At 42.8% G+C, this 20,157-nt stretch overlaps 1 protein-coding gene across 2 annotated transcripts in view; it reads left to right on the plus strand.

Moving 5' to 3' along the window:
• The window catches only part of LOC311232461 (uncharacterized protein), a 66,817-nt gene that overhangs the window by 32,623 nt on the left and 14,037 nt on the right, over window positions 1-20,157 (plus strand). Inside the window, exons 3-10 of one of the 2 annotated variants that reach the window (XM_084319269.1) lie at window positions 1,622-2,282; window positions 6,112-6,241; window positions 7,951-8,000; window positions 8,604-8,634; window positions 12,661-12,814; window positions 17,309-17,456; window positions 17,975-18,071; window positions 19,754-19,884. In XM_084319269.1, the coding sequence (XP_084175395.1) occupies window positions 1,622-2,282; window positions 6,112-6,241; window positions 7,951-8,000; window positions 8,604-8,634; window positions 12,661-12,814; window positions 17,309-17,456; window positions 17,975-18,071; window positions 19,754-19,884 (1,402 nt within the window). The remainder of the gene's footprint in view (window positions 1-1,621; window positions 2,283-6,111; window positions 6,242-7,950; window positions 8,001-8,603; window positions 8,635-12,660; window positions 12,815-17,308; window positions 17,457-17,974; window positions 18,072-19,753; window positions 19,885-20,157) is intronic. The other variant, XM_084319270.1, reaches the window with a different exon arrangement.

The raw sequence follows: 20,157 nt of genomic DNA on the forward strand, positions 1-20,157 counted from the left end.
TTCTCCAGACTGGAGAAGCGGACAGTGCCGGTTATCCTAGGCATTGTCCAACTAACACCTCTCCCGAAGGCTAACCGGCACTGTCCGCTTCCATTCATTGTGCTGTGCTAGGCTAACGTGCAGCCAGATAGCTTTCAACTGAACGCACAGAGAGGAAACTGGTATCCATCTTCTTGTCTCTCTCTGGAGAAGACGGTAAGCTAATTTCCTCAAATGTTTCCGTGTTCCTTTAACACAATTTACCGGCATGTTACTCCTTTCTTTTAACTCCCGATGTGGCCAGTGGACCGTACAGCTTTTCATGTCGCCCTGTCATACATCCCAGTCCTGTTTTCTCTGTTTGTTCAGGTAAGGGTGTGGATTTCCCCCAGGCATGTCAAGCTCTACAAGCCTTAGACCTTTTGAAAGTGCAGGTCGGAAGAACTAGGGTTGGGTGCAGAATTGTTGAAAGGGGGCCGTTGAGATGCTAAAAAGGGGGCACTAGTTTATTTAATCTATCATAGTTTTAGGGACAACAACTTGATTGGAACCAAAGAGGTGCCTACGTGCCGTGAGCACAATCAATCCCAATTCAGAAACAGTGTCACATTTTAGCAAAGGAAAAGGTTTGCTCTAATGTAAACAAAAATTAAATGGGTACAAATCGGAATCCAGGAACATTTTTAAATAATGAAGATTTTATTGGGTCCCTACACATTGTTTGAAGCCTTCATTTGACACACACCACTGAGCCAAATAGAAACATTAACGGCTGAGAATCTCATAGATAAACCCACGATAAACCGAAATTAATCATTGAGAGTTGGACATTCAATCCCCATTGGGTGTAGGTGGTTGAGGGGGGGGCTATGGAACATGATGGAAGTCAGCTGGGGGGGGGGGGGTTGACCCAAAAAAAAGTGTTGTACCTGTTTGTTTCTCATCTCATGTAGCCTCATGTAGCCTCACCCTATCACCTCGTGCTAGGTTACATTCGGGGGGTGAGGCCTTCCAATGGCAATACTTTGTTAAGCATTATTGTTGGAGGCTCTTTCCTGTAGGTATACAAAGGAAGACACTCCTCTACCTTTGAGAAGAAGCTGCGGTTAATGCTCCCCTCTCCTGCATATTGAAGTATGATCCGAGACACATCAGGGATCGGTCTTAAGACATCACTCATTGCTCTTGTCTATTTCTCCGTGTGATAGATGTACCCCCCCTTTACAGTCCATCTCTTAACCTGGAGAGTAAAGGAAAGTCTGTCTCTCCTCGTCGCCTGGCTACCTGTCGCCCTTTGAGCAGAGGGAATGGGTGTGTTTGGTTGAGTTGCGGGGGGAACCTAAATCAAGTTTGTAAGCCAAATGGCCACAGAGAACAGCATTACTGTGCTACGGATCATCACATCCGGACCTTAAACTGGTTCTCGATTGTGAACAAAATGACTATCTTACCGATGTGGCTCATCGTGAACTAAAAAGATGGGAGTGAAAGAAAAAGAACCGGGGGGGAGAGAGCGAGACCACGGAGGAGGAGGAGGAGGAGGCGCAGGGGGGAGGAGAAATCCACGCCTGACCACCTCCCTCCCCACTCATTCTCTGCTCTCCTCTGCCACCCCCTTTCCCTTACTCCCTCCCTTCCACAGGTTTGAGCAGTACGAGTCGTTCGACTCGCGCCCCTCTCTCACCTCCTCCCACGATCTCTACAGATCTAGCGGCGGCAGCAGTGGTAGCTATGGCTACGGCGATGGCCGGGGGGAAGACAGCATGCTGCTGGGTCAGCGAGGAGGCTCAGGCTTCGGAGGGGGGTTTGGGATGGGAGGAGGCGGGGGAGGCTACGACAGCCCCTCCTCGTTCTTCGGGGCCACTAAAATGCGACAGATGAGGGAGTCCTTCGGCAGTGGCCTGGGAGGAGGCTCGGGAGGAGGCTCGGGAGGCGGCTCGGGAGGAGGTTCGGGAGGAGGAGGTTCAGGAGGAGGAGGCTGGTCCGGAGCGAACCGACGCTCCCCTAGGAGGGGTGGAGGCGCCAGGGGCCGGGGAACCGAAGGAGGGTTTGGAAACCGCAGGTCTGACCCCACTCCCAAGGGGGGAGGAGGAGGTGGCAGCGGTGGTCACTCCCACCACGGCCTCTCTCCAGGAGGTGGCAGGGGCAACAAGTACCCATCCCTCCAGTCCAGCCGCTTGTACCCCGAGAGCGGGGGTTTCCACCAGGGTTCCGCCCAGGGGCAACATGACTTCCCTGGGAGGCACTTTGGAGGGGGCCCGGGGGCTGGCCGCCAGCGAGGCAACAAGAGACCCCTCAACCGAGTAAGTACCTCCAGCCAGATGAGTCCGTCCCCCAACACTGAGCACGGTGACACCGGTCAAGTCCCCATCTTTTACCCCTTCAGCCAACTAGCAAACGCTAACACGCTAATAGGCCACCTGTAGGAACTCGTATTATGACCGTATTATGATCTCTACTTTCACATGTACCACGTACTCCTCTCTGTCAACGGCCAGGCCTTGTTGATTGTGGTCAGAATTGCCTTTTCAGCATCACTGACCTCCATCTGGTGTGGTCTGCCACAGAGTTCCCCTTTTGGATTTAATTTAGTGATTTAATTTATTTTATCTGCTCCCGCTCTGGTCATCCCTGGAATAAGGCTACTGCTAGTGATAAGGATGGGGATGCCTGTGGGAGGAAGACTGTGGGCATGTAAAATGGCTTATGGTGTGGATTTAAATTCATATTAATCCAAAAAATTATAGTTATTTCACCACAAATGTCATATAGGTATTAAAGTTACGATATACAAATGGAAGATGTCACATGTAGGGTTTTCTCTTAATTATATTACTGTCAAATAGGATTGGGCCAATTTATACAAATGTTCAAACCGGTTTGATATTAAGCCAAAGACCAAACCGGTAATAGAGTTGTACCACTAGGTGTCGCACGTGACTCAGCCGCTCCTGGGTGGAACATAATGAGAGCCTGGGAATGAGAGTAGCAGCACCACGACCAGGACAACTGAGCTCACTTCTTTCACCAGCGTTCATTCATATATTAACAGGGTATCTGTGGGGTATTAAAAAGTATTAAATTCATAATTCTCAATTCAAGGCCTTAAAAGGTATTAAAAAGTCTTCCATTTCTTTTGCACAAGTATAAACATTTTTGGGGGGCAGCCTGGCAGTGTTGAGATGAAATCATATGAAATATATGAACTGTTTTTGTGGGTCTGGTGAGAGCTAGTATGTAACACAAATTGTCCGCAAGTGCTTTTCTTTTCTTTTGCTAGTATGGTTGTGAAATTGGACTTCGATTTAGCTCAATTCAATTTGTTGAAACCTGCAGATACCCTATTTAAATTGATCAAGTATTGTACATCCACTAAAAGTACTTGTTTTTTAGCCACTGATACAGAAGCCTCTCTCTGAAATCCCATAAAGTGTGTGTGAACCAGCAGGAAGACAAACGGTGGACTGGAGAGGATTTACATTACCATAGACCACTACACTTCTGCGTTACATTGAGCTCATGGGAGAGATAGCGGGGGGAGAAAATGAATGAATGTGGATGAGAGCCTTGACATTAACTGGTTGTAGCGACGGCTGTGGGGGTGCGGGAGACATGATCCAATAGACGTTTATACGTAGTCTCCCGAACGCGGAGCGACCAATCCCAAGTCGATCGGCACTTTCTCTGCCGAGCTATAGTCCCCTTTCCACACCTACTCCTGAACTCCTCATTCACAGATTGCCCACGGAGTCTCTGGATTGTCCAGAGATCTAGGTTTATTGATCTGTGAATGCTGGAGTAGGTGTGGAAAAGTGACTATCGCAGGCGACTCTGGCGTATACAAGATCATGTCTCCACCACCCCCACAGCCGTAGCTACAACCACTTAATGTCAAGGCTCTCATCCACATTCATTCATTTTCTCCCCCCGCTCTCTCTCCCATGATTGCATAATACCAGAAGTGTTGCGGTGGTCTATGAAAAGATTGTTGCGTTGGAATAGATAGTGTTATCTAAAATATAAAACAATGCTTTGTGTTTATGCATTTCCAAATTGCCAACAAAATGTTGCCCACTTCGAGTAGCATTCATAGACTGTTGATACGGAAGGTTTCGTCAGTTCACATAAAATCAAACCGGTTTAAACTCATAGACCGGACTGGCAAAACCACAAATGAGACTCTAACAAATTCTTGAAATTATTTTCTTTTGTGGATCTGCACTCGTTATTCTAAATCAACAAATGTATCAAACAAAATGAAAAGTAGTATTTTACTCTTGGATGATAGAAGGGGGAGTGTCTGAGGCAGCAGCTCTTTAGCTGTGTGTCTTCTCAACTCTTTCCACAAGGGAGCACTAATATTTTAGTTAAATGGCAAACGTGTGCACAGTTATCGGCCCATTATTTCAAAATGCCATACATCGGCCTAATTAATCGGCCAGGCCGACTAGTTCTATGTATATCTTGTCACGTTTTAAGGCAGCAGTCTGATTATTTGACGTTGACACATGGTAACAATAGTTCTGGCTTCTGTCTACTGGAAGAACAGGAAGCTGGTGGGTCATATGATTATATGTCACAGGACTGTGGATTAAGCCTAGTCCTAGGCTAGCGTTACTTTTCCAAAAGGAGAGATCTCATGAGACTGGTCTGGAACTAAGTTCTTATTCATGGTCTATGATGAAAGTGGCCTTTATTGTTGGGTCAGTGTATGTGTTGGTATTGAGCATAGATATATATAACTAGATGGTGCAAGGCGGAGTCTCCAGTGTAGTTAACCGGTGGCCATCTTGTCACAGGCAGCACGCCCCCTCATGACATGAATGTCTATGGTGCATGTACTATTGAAATAACCATATCTTGCTAAATATTCAACCGATTTACAAACGGATTGGTTTATTATAAACGTTAACGTGGCTATGATTCAGGATCCTTGGACATGTTGAAATAATTTTCATATGAAAGTCCATTATAAGTATGATAACTACATCTCTGACGTTTATAACAAACCAAACCATTTGAAAATCGGTTGAAAATTGAGCAAGCTATGGTTATTTCAATAGTACATGCACCATAGACATTCATGTTATGAGTCGCTGTGCTGCCTGTGGGTACTCTTTGGGTCAAACGTCAACCTAAAGAAATCCCAGGGTTTTAAAATTAGAGTAGGTGAAAACATTATTGAGGATAAAGAGGAGGTCACCTACCTGGCCTTTATTTTAAATAACAAACTTTCTAACGAAAGAATGGCACAAAAAGTGATTACTATGGTCAATCAAAAAACCAAAATTTTATTTAGAATTTCCTCGTTCATAAATAGGAACGCTCTGAGGACCCTAGCTGGAGCCCTCATCCAATGTCACTTTGACTATGCTTGCACTTCATGGTACAGCAACATATCCAAACAAATGAAGACAAAGCTCCAGACCTCCCAGAACAAACTAGTGAGACTCCTGCACAACCTTCACTTTAGGACTCACCTAACGCCAGCCCACTTTAGCAGTCTGGGATGGCTTAGGGTTGAGGAAAGGGTACACCAGCTTAAAATGCTACTGGTTTTTAAAGTACTGAAAGAAACGGTCCCCAAGTACCTAGTAAATTATTTTAATAAAGTAGGAGATGTCCACAAACACGCCACAAGAGGAAGCCCCACGGACCTGGTCCCGCCGAGAGTCAGGACATGCATGGGGAAAGATGCATTTTTTTTTTACTCGGCTACTGTAATGTGGAATGCCCTTCCAACATTCATAAAACTCCTGAACTCCCCTCTTGGATTTAAATCCGCCCTAAAAACATGGCTCAGCAGCAACTCAAATTGGTCTTAATATGGTTTTTATCTTTTTTATCATAACTTGGCTTTTATCTCTTTATCATGAGTTGCTTTTAAGGGTTTGCAGATTTTCTTTTAACATTAGTTGACTGTATGAGTTTCCAGGTTAGGTGTTATTGTACTTATTTTTAGGGTGTCCTGTCTAGTGTACATGTCCATTCGTGTTTTTGTGTCTTCATGGACCACAATGGAAACAAGCCTTGGCTTTATTGTGTTTTATCCATTTTTGCACATTTTCCAGCGTGTTGACACTGTTATTGTTGTTTTTCAAATGTTTGTCCTACGATTGTGTCAAAATAAAGTTTTCAGTCAACAAAAAGTCAGGGCAACCTCAGCGGAACATGAAGAAGAGGAAGCTTCTGAAGACCTCCGCCGACGAACCAGAGTCCAAGATTAACAAGACGGAGACCACCGGGACGGAAGCCACCGAAGGTACGTACACTCTCCTCGTGTTTCTAGTCGACGGGTACACCGCCGGCTTCTCGCTGGGGGCGATGGTGGCTTGGCATGTAGAGCGGGCGTAATCTGGATTTTTTTTTTTTTACCATTTCAGCAAAACAGTACAAATTAAAACATTGACCATGACAGAAAGTGTATATAAAGGTGCCGAGTAGAGGCAAGAGACCCAGATTGGCCTATACGGGGCCTCAACTTGTGATTTAAATCATCGGATTAAAGGGGGGGAAAAGTAACCATCTTTCCCATTGAAAAGGTGTTGCTCTATGAGCGTCCCGTTCTGTTTCCCCCTGTAACCCACACAAAGATGATACACTATTATGCTGGTGGATGTAAATGGTAAATGGCTGCATTTATAGATCTCTTTTATCCAAAGTGCTTCACATTTTACTAGAGATGTTCCGATACCATTTTTTCCTTTCCGATCCGATTCCGATACCTAAGCTTTGGGTATCGGCCGATACCGATACTTATCCGATACCAGTGCATACATTAAAAAAATAAAAAAAATATTATATAAATTATAAAACGTTTTTTTTTTTAAATACAGCTACTGTTTTATATATACTGTTTTTTAGTAATAACTATAAAGTAATGCTATTTATTCAACAACAGGTGATTGTATAGATTAGTATTAGTATCAGTAATTGAAAACTATCTCAATGAGTTCACCCACGGAAAGGTTGTTGGCACATTAGTTCCACAAGGACATTATTCGTTGCTGCACTTGCTTCCACAAGAAGGCTCCGTTTAGTACCAGAGGCTCTGTTGTTGTGATTTTTGCACAATAAATATTCAACATTCTCTTTTGAGACTCCGACTCAGACTCTTATCATTTGGCACTAAAAGCTAAACATTGTCGCCGATATGGCTGTCCGCAACATGTCATTAATTGTGTACGCGACGTGCAATTGTGCAATGACAACGTTACCGTGAGCTAGGTTAGCTAGCATGAGCTACCGCTATATGGAAAGACTGTAACGTTACTGCCGGTGACATTGTGATTTAACTTGGAATACTCCTTTGCCAACTTGCTGTACTTTGCTTGCAGATCTGCAGTCATTATTGCTGGATTATTAATAGCCCCAACTTTAGCCAAGGTAACGTCAAAGCTAGCTTTCGGTTAGCTGTTCAATGCTAATAACACCAGCCACCAAGCGAACTCATCAGAGCTCCCCGTCAACAGCGCTGTCGGGACAATGGCATTTTAAGAAAGTATCTGCTCTGCTGTTAATGGCAATTGACACTTTAATTCACGGTCGATTAAGCACACGTTTGTTTTATAATGCTCACCCAGCGAAGTATGAGTATATAAAGTATCTACAGAGCCCAACGTCCGCAGTGTTGTTGATAAATTACGTCATATGGTATCGGAGCGCAACATTAGAGGGTACTCGCCGATACCGATACCAGCATTTTAGGCAGTATCGGCGGCATTTCCGATACTGGTATCGGTATCGGAACAACTCTACATTTTACCCATTCACTCACATTCACACACCGACAGAGAGGCAATCATGCAAGGTGCCAACCTGCTCATCGGGGGCAGTTGGGGGTTAAGTGTCTTGCTCAAGGACACTTAGACACGCTGCCCGGGTGGAGCGGGAATCGAACCGGGAACCTCCGGATTACCAGACGACTGCTCTACCTACCCCATGTGATGTGAATCTGTATTTTATCAACAGAGCCAGCGGAGAAGAATGGAGACGCCAAAGAAGCAACGAGTCCTGCTGCCGTGAGTTGTTGTCTCTGCTGAACCCACTGTGCTTTGTCTCTGCTGAATCCACTGTGCTTTGTCTCTGCTGAATCCACTGTGCTTTGTCTCTGCTGAATCCACTGTGCTTTGTCTCTGCTGAACCCACTGTGCTTTGTCTCTGCTGAAGAACCCACTGTTTCTATCAAGACATTCATCATTTCACAATATTGCAAGACACTGAAATCATGAACCAGAATATATAAAAAATGGTTAAAGGTGCTATAGATAATTTTTTTTATGTAGAGTAATAATTTATATATAAAAAAAAAGAAATACATCCACAGAGCTTGGAATAAAAGTACCCCCCCCCCCCATTTATTAATGAATTTATCATTTAAAACATCTTTGCCGGTGCAAAAAGTATTGTTGATACAGGCATGTATCCCCCGCCTACTTCCCTTAACCCCCACATTGGACACCTGATTGGATAAAGGACATGCTGGTGCGACATCTAGTGGCTGAATGTCATCTATAGCACCATAAGACTAGAATCTCTTTAGCTGGCAGTCTTTCTTGTTGCCTCTGTAAACGATGCTGTCGGTTCAAATTTGTAACATCTTTGGTGAATGTTTTTTCTTCCAGGCAGCTGAACCTGCAGCAGAGGGAGAGAAAGGTATGCTGCTATTGGTCCTCATTATGTTCGGATATATTGATCATCTAATATCAAGCCTGTTTCAGGACTCGCAGAATTTCAAATTGTTTAGTCCAAACTCTGGACATTTGTTGTGTTTAGCTCTGGGTGTTGTGTTTATCTCTGGGTGTTGTGATTAGCTCGTTGTGTTTAGCTCTGGGTGTTGTCTTTAGCTCTGGGTGTTGTGATTAGCTCATTGTGATTAGCTTGGGGTGTTGTGTTTAGCTTGGGGTGTTGTGATTAGCTTGGGGTGTTGTGATTAGCTTGTTGTGTTTAGCTCTGGTGTTGTGATTAGCTTGGGGTGTTGTGTTTAGCTCGGGTGTAGTGATTAGCTTGGGGTGTTGTGTTTAGCTCGGGTGTTGTGATTAGCTTGGGGTGTTGTGTTTAGCTCTGGTGTTGTTTTTAGCTGAATGGACAAACACTGACGCTGCGGTTACACTATGGCCAGTTTCAGTTTTCGCTTTTCAGAACGCTATGTAATGGCAGGCAAGTTAGACATTGTTTTGTCTCCTGACCACAGAGTGATGTTTATACATGTAGTACAATGCCAAAGCAGTAGGTGGCGATGCAGTTCAAACATGAAGGCCATTTTCAACCAATCAGAAAGGTTAAATGAGTCACTCCACATCCTGCTCAAAATCTCAAAAAAATCACCATCTTTATACCTCGCATGAGCCATTTAGCCACATAGCATTTATTTTTCAGCAAGAAATAAAGTGCAATAAACAAAAACGGATACATACACTGTGTGTTCTGCCTCATTTGTTGATGAAACAAAACTAACATCAACACAATTGACCACCAAGAGCGGAGTTTAGTCTCACAAAAATAGCGCCGATTTTGTTAGCTTACGTGCTAACGTGATTGGGATATGCCATTATAACAGTATAGCATTGTGGCTAGCAGCTTGGTAACATTAATGCTAGCAGAATGAATGGATGTAAACTTTATTTAACAGATTGCAGAATGGGTACAATACGGCTCAATACAAACAATTGTTAAGGGAATGCAGACTGTTGTAGCTTGGACTGGGCTCCTTATAACAATAACTTGACAACACATGGTAGCCGCAGCTACTTGGGACAGCTCTGCTGTAAACACTGGAAATAACCGTGCAGGTCTCTACTGCGCATGGGCATTGGGCAGAACAGCTCCGTATCCGGCTTGTGCAGATTACATGGCACCATTGTCGGCGAGTTTCCAAAACGAAAACACCTTTTCAGCGTTCCCGCTAGGGGAACGCGTTTTCCTGCCAAAACTGCGTTTCTTTTTAACTTGGACATGCAAACGTAATCATTCAGCAACAAAAACAAAAAACCCAGTGTAACCATGGCCTGAGTGAGAGGCTGCCTCCTCTTGGGTCAACAAATAGCCAATAGCATGGCAATAAAAATCTTTGACTTTGACTTTTGACTTTGAATAGGGAGGTGTAGTGGTTACATCATTTTCGTTTTTTCCTGTTCCACCCTCTGTTCCACTTAATGTATTTGCCCATTTCTAAATCGGCTTGTTTAAAAGAAATAAAGCATGAACATTGGCATGGTGTACCTTTCTGTGCGTATTCATCCACAATCTATAGCTCAGCATGAAAATATTCGCAATTAATCGTAAAGGTAGCAAAATAAACTTTTATGTTTTCGTTCACTGAGGAACTACACTGCCATTTTGGCGCTGCTGACTGATGTCCCACAGCATAGACTTCTGGCTTTACTCGCAGACCTAGGATCAGATTTCCCTTACATTTGATAAGCTTAACAATTCGTACAATGGGAAAATAACTGACCCTGAATCTGGTTCACCCAGTTTATAGCCAACCACCATTTAAAAAAAAAAAAAAGTATCACAAACAAAGTATTCTGCCAGGGTACTTATGGACACGACATTAGTAGTTATGAGTTTTTTGAGCTTGTAACGTTAACTTAGTTAGCTATCGTGGTATCAGCGGGCCGTGACGTGTAGCTAGCTAGCTTGCTAGCCGGCATTATGCGTGCAGTGCGTTGCCCCACAGGTCTGAGAAGAGGACCTGCACATTTTACTCGTTCCCGAAACTCCTCTACATGCCCCAATTTAAAATGGTTCACGACAGTAGACATTACTAATGTCTAGTACATTTAGCGGGCTAACATTAACGTTAGCTAGCTAGCTAGCTTGGTATCAGTTTGCCATGACGTAGATTAGGCGACAGCCTAACAACGGGCTGCCTACTGGTAAATGTAGTTCTCTTTTTTTTACGACAAATTAAAAACCTTATAACTACCTTATTTCAACAAACAATTCTTAAACAATAATGTTAGTGGTAGAAGGGAACTCATTTTGTGCAAAAATGGAAGCTTGTCAATTTCCATGCGGCAGAATTGTTACAATAGCCGATAATCCATTTTCCTAATGATGAATCCCTATAATACGGGTGGAACAACCAGTGACGCCAGACTACACCTCCCTATTGACAACTTAAATACTTACATAATACTAACTTAAAATATTTAGCTAACCTATAAGCAGGCTTTAAACTATGTCAGTAACATGTAATGGTGTTCGACCTAGGGATGGGTGTGGGTAATCGATTAATCGATTACTCGCGGCTAGGGGTGGAACGGTTCGCATTCTAACCGTACACCGTTCGGTACGACCTCCACGGTTCGGGGCATGTGTGTATTGTTCGGTTATAACGTTAGCCGCAAGCTAGGCTAATGTTACGTTAGCCGCAAGCTAACCGTGGAAACGCTCACAGCGAAGTGACTCCACGACACCAGTTCCATTAGTAAGGAAGGGGGGGATATGGTGACGAGGCTTGACAACAGAGGTTCAAAGATAACTTCACATTTATTGGCTGTTGGTTTATATTATACCATCAGGGCTTCTCCTTCCAACGCAGTGTTACTTTGACTATTTACTTCCTTGTGTGACGTCACTTCAAATACAGCATCCAACACTCAAAAACCAAAAGCGAGTCGATTAGGTACCATGCAGTGAAAAGCGGCATAAGAGAATACTTCATAATGTTTCATGCAATTAAAAAGTAAATATATATTTAGTACACATGATTTATTTATTTTAAATAACACTGACTTTTCCTTTTTGATAAAGTCTAGTGCTGGTTGAGCATATGCATACTTTATGTTGATGGGCTTTGTCTATAATGTGGCCACAAAAATAGAAAGGTTTAATTATTTTGTTTGTTTGCACTAAGTTGATAATTTGACAAATGTTGCCTATATTTTTCAGTCAGTTTGGTCTTTGGGTGCCAAACATTATTAAAGGTAAACCTTTTTTTTTTTACCAAATAAATGAGAAGCATGTTTAAATCAGCAATGCCTCCCCTCTCTCTCCTAGCTCTAACCGTCACTGTCAAAATAATGTGCCTGATGTCAAACTGCCTCATTCTTTCAGTTTTTGAATGACTACGTCCTTGAGAATAACTGAAAAGTAGGATTATTTTTAGGCTATATATCTCATGCTGATGTATGGTATTTTTGGAGTGTTACATTTAAAAATTTTAATGAAAAACAACGTATACCGAACCAAAAACCGTGACACCAAAACCGTGATACGAACCGAACCGTAGATTTTGTGAACCGTTCCACCCCTACTCGCGGCTATGAGAAAACTATCTTAAATTATTAATCATTTTTATGAAAATATATATTTTTTTGCATATTTGTTTCACATGTATGTGTAAGATTATAACTGTTTGTTGGTTTCATTAAACATATATGTGAATGAACAAAATTAAGTTTCAATAAAAATAATAATAAAAATGATTAAAAATGATATATATTTTTGAGTTTTCTTTCCTCCACGAGTAATACACGATCACTTGAGTATAGCATGCGATCAATCAATCTGGATTTTTCTTAAAAAATACCCATCCCTAGTTCGACCCAATGTAATGATTTTCTACCAGGAGCTTTCATACCGTGGTGTTGAGATTCCACTTTTTTAGGTGATTGAAATACTCAAGATATTCATGGAATTTGGGAATTCTCCTCTCTCCCATGTCCTCCACAGCTCTGTCCGTGCAGGATGAGATCTCCCAGATGAAGAAGAAGCTTCAGGGCGAGCAGAGCCCCACCCAGGCCCAGGAAAAGCACCAAATGCAGAAGTTCAAGTTCAAGAAGGGGGAAAAGATTGGGGGCAAACCAGCCAAATCTAAATTAAACTTGTAAGAGAGCCCACTCATTAACACTTTCAATGCCAATGACACTATATGTCGTTTGTTCATGCCGACCGTTTATTGCCAACGACGCGATATAGCATTTTTTTTATTAGCGATTTGAGTTCATATTTCATCAATTCATATTTCATCAATCTAGTATCACGTTAGTGCTGCAAACTCTCTCTGAGCTCCATTGGGAAAATACCGCTCCTATCGTCTCCCGGATGGTAATGCACCCTTTTGGAATGGACTCAATGAAAATGGATGAGAAAAGAAAAATCCGGAATCCACATTTTACTTCTCAGGCAAGTAATCCGAGCCCATCGAACTCATTGTGGACCATCAGAACAGCGTGGAATACATATTTCCAGTATGCAGCGTTGGATCAATAAACACGATCGATATTTGGAATGGCGATAAGGAATTGGAATAATCTTTTTGGAGAACATCTGATCTGAGGTAAGGAATCTATTTTACCAGTCTTGGGATAATCAGAGATGTTTTCACAGAGATATCACCGTTTGCCCTGTGTGTGTGTGTGTGCTGATATCTGCTGGAAATGAGAGATTCGATTTTTCAGCTCGCTTCTCTAGCGTGCATAAGTACACATGCTATCGATAATCTAGCGTTTATTTGAAAACGATTCATAAATAGGCAGAAAACATTTTTTTTTTATTATTATAAACAACAGATGCATGTTTATTTTGCAGCAATTCTTTGTCATTGCCGCCATCTTTAGTGTTACATCCCCTCACACTCCAGTTCTCAGGCTGCAGCTGGTTTAAAAGCGAAAGTAAACCGGCTTCTCTGCTGGCTGTGGCTCCAGGGGAGTTGAACAGTTCTGGCTCTGCTAGTTTATTTTCGATCTTTTGGCGCTTTTTTGGTGGACAAACCACCGCACATGTGACTCGTGACTGGAGTCTAGTTCTGCTAGCACACATAGCCTACTGTGTACAGACGGTTTCAAACTGTATTTTAAATTAGAAAGCAAACAAAATAAATGGACAAGAGAAAAATAAATCTCAATTTGGTCAGTATTGTCATTTGGACAAGCAAAGCCATTACTTTAAGTTGCAGGCAAGAAAGACAAGTCTGTCCACTGTCTCTGGTTTTAAAACTGCCCTGTTGCAGGTCACAAAAAAAAAAAAAAAAAAATCGATATCGATTATTAAAATATATCGTGATATTTATCGTTATCGTTATATCGCCCAGCCCTACGTGGGAGCGTGCGCTATGATATTTTGCAACAGGTTGACGTGAGTGCTGATACAGACAGAGCGAGAGAGATAGAGAGGAGAGATCGCTCCGAGAGCGCGTGCGTGTGAGCGACTAGACTCGCGACTGTGTGTAAATGCAGAGACAGACAGAGGAGAGATCTGAGACGAGTCGCACCGTATGAGAGCCTCTCTCCCTCTCTCTTTTTCTCTCTTTTGGGGAAGTGACAGGGAAACCGCATTATTTCCACTCGCTGCTTATATAAACGTATCACAGTTGATTGTGGGCGGGCGGTGGCAGATCAGTGCCTATTCACGTCAGAGAGCGAGTCAAATCAGAATGGCTTGGTTCAGTGGGGGAGGACCTTGTCTCATCTGAACTGGAGGAATGTGCAAATTTTTTTATTTGCGACATAGACCGTGTTGATACAACCCCACATTGCTAGAAAACAGTGCTAAACACTGGAAAAGGCTATTTATAAGATAGTTCCCCTTTAACCGATTCGCAGCCAACCACGTATATATACGTGATTGGGCGACATCCTTTGAAGGCCAACCACGTATATATACGTTGTAAACTCTGTTTTGCTTTTATTCCATTTTAATATCCTACTCAATGTCACGGAGCTATATTTTGGCTGGAAACGGCATATCGGGACTCCGAAAGTGCAGTACCCGACAGATCCTGGTATTGGCACTGTCTCGATAATGCAGTTTCCCCTGTTGCAGACCGGGTGTCACCATTTTTTCGCTCCGGGTTAGCTTTTCTGTTAGCCTAAAGCTATGGTTTTACCAGATCGCCTGGAATACTTTTTGCGACGCCGAATTCAATATGCAGTAAAGGAATATAGCATCAGCCAATGGACATATCGATCTACCAGATGGCGATCAAATAACTGGAAAATCCTTTTTGGAATCCAACCAGCCACAGGTAAGAGCGATTTGACCTGAATTTCAGTCTGATCGGGCCTTGTTCTCATAGCCATCCACCCGGTCAGCGTATGATGTTGCAATAACGAATGCCGTCAATCAATAATCACAAACGACCCCCCCCCCCCCCCCCCCCCCTTTCATGCATTCATGATGGAACATGATACCGATCATATGCATTTTGAATTTTAACTCTTCGCTTGTGTAGGGCCGAAACGCCAATCGATTTAACGTTATTAGCTTAGCGCCCTATAACTAGCTTTGCAGGAATTACCCCAGACCATTGCGGTATATAGTTCATATTCACGATGCTATAAAACGGGAACGTATTGATGAGAAAATTATTTCTTTATGGCATATTGAAGGGAAGGTTTATACTGTCAATTGACAATGACAATGGACACATAGCAATAATATAAAATATAGATTTAGCTCTACAAACAACCTCACGCACAGTGAAAACTTGTAATGAAGATCTGGCCTCAGAGTGGGATTAGACGGGCCCCAATGGCCCTGAATGTGTTAAGTGAAATAACATAAGAGTTCAATGCAAACAATAATAATAATAATTTCTTAGATTTATATAATATCACCTTTCATGAGACCCAAGGCACTTAACAGTGGGGGGGCAACTAAGGAGATCAGAGGAACAAAGTAATAACCTGGAAGTGCTGAAAAACTATGCAAACCTCAGCAGGGTGTGTGCAGCAGGGTGTGTGTGTGCAGTAGGGTGTGTGTGTAGCAGGATGTGTGTGCAGCAGGGTGTGTGTGTAGCAGGGTGTGAGCTGCAGGGTGTGTGTGCAGTAGGGCTGTCTTAAATACTTCAAAGCTTCATTTGATGGGCATGGGATTCGAATGAGAAAATAAAATTTGAATATAAAAAAATATATATATATTATAATTTTTATTTTTTACCTGCAAAATCTTGCACCTCCAATGCAACGGACGTCATACGCCTCATTAACTGCCTCTCTTTGTTAACTACAACAAGCACATGGAGATTCCTCATTAACTCCTCTGTGTTGAATACAACTTGCTGCTTTTATAAAGCCTCAAATGACGGCTTACACTATTTCATATAAGCAAAGTGTTTCGTTTGTCTAAGATTTAAAAAGGTTTAAACTTTACAGCACTGACAATTCTCTAGTATTTTTTCGTTTTACCTGTGTTTGATAAGACACCCAGTCAGCAGCAGTGTCCCGACCCATATACAAACATGTCTTAATAAAGTGTGCTTAATTAAGTCGAATTCTGCCTTTGTCTCTATTAACTATATATAAATATTTATATAATTTTTGCTTTATAGACTAAGGTTGCAACATAATTATGTAATGTCATTGGCTGTGTAATGGAGAGCAGCCGCCCAGGCAGCGCAGCTCCCGACTCATTATTAATTTAATTAATTAATCTAATCCACTTTATTTATAGAGCACATTTAAAAACAACAAAGTTGAACAAAGTGCTGTACACGTCCCACAACATTAAAAAAAAAATATATATATATATATACCGGTATATATATATTTTTTTATCTCAAAGCTTCGAATTAAAATCGAATCTCGGCCCCGAAGCTTCGAAGGCAAAAGAAAGCTTTGAAGGTCAGCCCTAGTGTGCAGCAGGGTGTGTGCGCGCGCAGCAGGGGGGGTGTAGCAGGTTGTGTGTGTTGCAGAGTGTGTGTAGCAGGGGCAGGGCTCCAGACTAACTTTTTACATTGGTTGCACCAGTGTGCCTAACTTTTTAATTTAAGTGCACCAGCACATAATTTACGCACACCCAACAATTTTCACTGTGCCTTTTTGCCGCTGCAATAATACATTTTAAGCGTTACCTTTACCATTACCTTTTTGTCAGTTCCCATACACATTAGTAATTTCTTTTTATCCACTTTTACTCCTTATTTTTCTATTTTTTCTCTCATCCCAATTTTGTATTGCCAATTCTCCCCTCCTCTGTCTTGAACGTTGCTAGACTATGCCCCCCACTGGTCGGTTGTAGTGAGGATAGAAGCCTTGCATCATGTGTCCCCTCCGGTACATGAGGAGGCAGCCTGTCTCGTCTTTTCACCAGACAGCGAGGACTCTTAGTGGCGAGGAGTAACGCGTGGGAGGCTCACGCTGCCCCCGCTACTTCCTGTCTCTGCTGTGCAGGCGTCACCCAACTGACCTGTAGGAGTCGCTGTCCACAACGTCCAATCCCCACCCATCGACTTCCACCCGCTACCTCTGCCAATTGAGATAGTATGACGACTGGTCCAAGCCGCAGGCAATGCTGACACCGGGATTCGAGACTGGAGTCTCTTGCATTGATGACGATAGTGATAGTGAGGTTCTGAACTTGCTTCTGATGTTGTGCACAGGGTGACGTTTTCCTGCTCGCTGTGTAAGTTTCACTCGTTCTACAAGGAGGACATGGCCACTCACCTCGAGAGCCGCTTCCACAAGGAACACATCAAGTACCTGACCAGTCAGCTGACCAAGCCCAATACAGACTTCCTGCAGGTACAGGTTAGAACACACACATACACACATACACGGATGCAGACACACGCACACACGGACCCCCCCCCCACGATGCATGTAGACCATACAAATGAGACGCCTTCTCTCAAGTCCAGGGGGGAGTCCACAAAATGCCCAGATGCAAAATGGCTGCCACTTCCATCATGAAGTGTATCCCACAATCCAATGCTCCACATCAAACAACAGTAGGATGGCTAACAATCGCCCATATTAATTGTAGTCGGGGCAACTTTCAGTGTTTGCCGTTTGATTTCTCTTTCTTCTCAAAACATTAATTGCCGTTCACGAGAATTCTCGTTTCTGTGGCCCAACGGTTCAGTGCCGAAAAACGAAGACGAAGTTATTTCTTTTATTCGCTATTGTTCATAATCCATCGAGGCACCTTGTGCAGGCTGTCCTGAATGGGTCTGACGTTACTTTAATTGATTACAGCAAGGTTGCATTTGTTCGATACACAACGCGTATTGAACCGTGTTTGAGGAGTGCGTGTTTGTGTTCTGTAGGAGTACCTGAACAACCAGTACACGTTGGAGCAGAGTCAGTTGGAGAACCCCAGCGATGTCATATGCCAAGTCCAGAAGAAACAGGACCTTACCAGAGGTAAAACCAGCATAAGATACCATATTTCTCTATTGATCCCCTTGGGGAAATTCTGGACCATCCACCAACCCATTGTTAGTGCTAACAGAATATCATATTTCTGTTGTTCTGCCGTGTATTGTAATTGCGACATGACTTGCAATGTAATTTCTTTTTAAGTCTAGTTTTTAAGTCTCAACCTCCTTTTCTGTTTAAAAAAATTTCAGAAGCCCTGCATTATGCTGTACTCCTTTGAATTGCCCACTGACACGTACAACATGCTCAATGTGTCACTGACTAATGTTATCATACGTACGACATGCTCAATGTGTCACTGACTAATGTTATCATCATACGTATGACACGCTCAATCTGTCACTGACTAATGTTATCATACGTACAACATGCTCAATGTGTCACTGACTAATGTTATTATCATACGTACAACATGCTCAATGTGTCACTGACTAATGTTATCATACGTACAACATGCTCAATCCGTCACTGATTAATGTTATTATCATACGTACATTACAATATGCTCAATGTGTCACTCAGTGACTCGCGGGTAGGTAAAAAGAAAAACTCTGATAGAGTTTTCCACCATTGTCAGAAACGGTGATTGGCCATCTCGAGGCAGAGTATTAAATTGCCTTTTTTAACTCTGAGAAGAAGCGCAGATTTTCCTTGCAGACAAAAACAACCCATTGGCAGAGAAATGTGCTGGATTAAGACTCCATTAGTGGCACTCCAGGATAATCGGCAGAGATTTTGGGGTATTTCCTGCTTGATGGCTTTTTGTAGGAACTGAATGTTGCAAAAGATTATTTTGAAGCCCATCATCTGTAGCCACTAGAAGGGCTCATTGAACAATTTCGGAGAGAGCATGGACAATTTGGACAACTGGATCAAAGATCTGATCATTACCCATGACGCAGCAGGTCACTGTCTGAGCAGGACGCACTCAATGATCTAAACTGAAAGTCAAGTTCACTGGACAGGCCCTCGCAAAGTTCTGGATATCAGTCCGGAACAAGTACCCAGTGTTGTGTAATGCTGCGCTGAGAAAGCTTGTCCCCTTCGCATCAACATACCTCTGTGAGGCCGGATTTTCAGAGTAGAGGCGGATCTCCGCCAAAGCGCACACGAACGAATTTTCTTTTCATGCTCTGGCAACATATTTTGGCTAAATATGCCTTGTTTTATAAATGTGTATACAGAGAAACAATTCCGTTGCTTTTGTTGATAATATTCATTAATTTCATTGATAACATGTTGTGTGCTGTAATTCCATTATCTTTTTCTTTTCTTTTTTTTTATTATGTTTTTGGTAGATTTTTTTTTGTACTACCAGGCAGTCCGGTAGAGCGAGAGAGAGAGGAAGAACGGGAGACAGAGCGGGGGGAAGACATTACCCGTAATTTCATTTTCTAATAAATATGCACGATCAAGTTCAACAACGTGTGCTTTTATTTTGATATTCCTTATTTCCACGTTGAAATTACGCGATACATCGAGTGTGGGGACGCCAAAAGAAATCCTAAATAAAATGGGGTCGTGGTATAAAATATTTGAGAACCCCTGGTGTAGCTAATGCTTGGTCTCGTTGTGACATCACTGTGAACATCCTGTGTTGCAGAGCTGGGTATGGTGTAGCTAATGCTTGGTCTCGTTATGACATCACTGAACATCCTGTGTTGCAGAGCTTGGTATGGGACACTTCATGAAGAAGGTGGAGGCAGCCCACTGCGCAGCGTGTGACCTCTTCATCCCTATGCAGCACCACCTGATCCAGAAACACATCAAATCACAGGATCACAACTACAACCGCAAGGTAGAGCGGCTCCACAGCTGAGAAAACACACAGGGGCGAATTCACAATGGGATTGTGCTGCTTTTTCTGTGCAAATAATCCCAAAACAAACCTCGCTATTCACAAAGCACTCGCAATGGGTGAAATACCGTGCTAACTGCGTTGCCGTCATCATTGCGTCCGTGCTATTTGCGGGTATTTAAATGAGGTAATGGGCAGGAAATGTGCCCCTTTCTATGCAAATGAGCCTCATTGCAAAAAGATAATCCAACTCACAAAGATCGGTGCTAATTG

The sequence above is a fragment of the Notolepis coatsorum genome (assembly GCF_963971535.1).
Source record: "Notolepis coatsorum genome assembly, chromosome: 7".
Lineage (NCBI taxonomy): Eukaryota > Metazoa > Chordata > Actinopteri > Aulopiformes > Paralepididae > Notolepis > Notolepis coatsorum.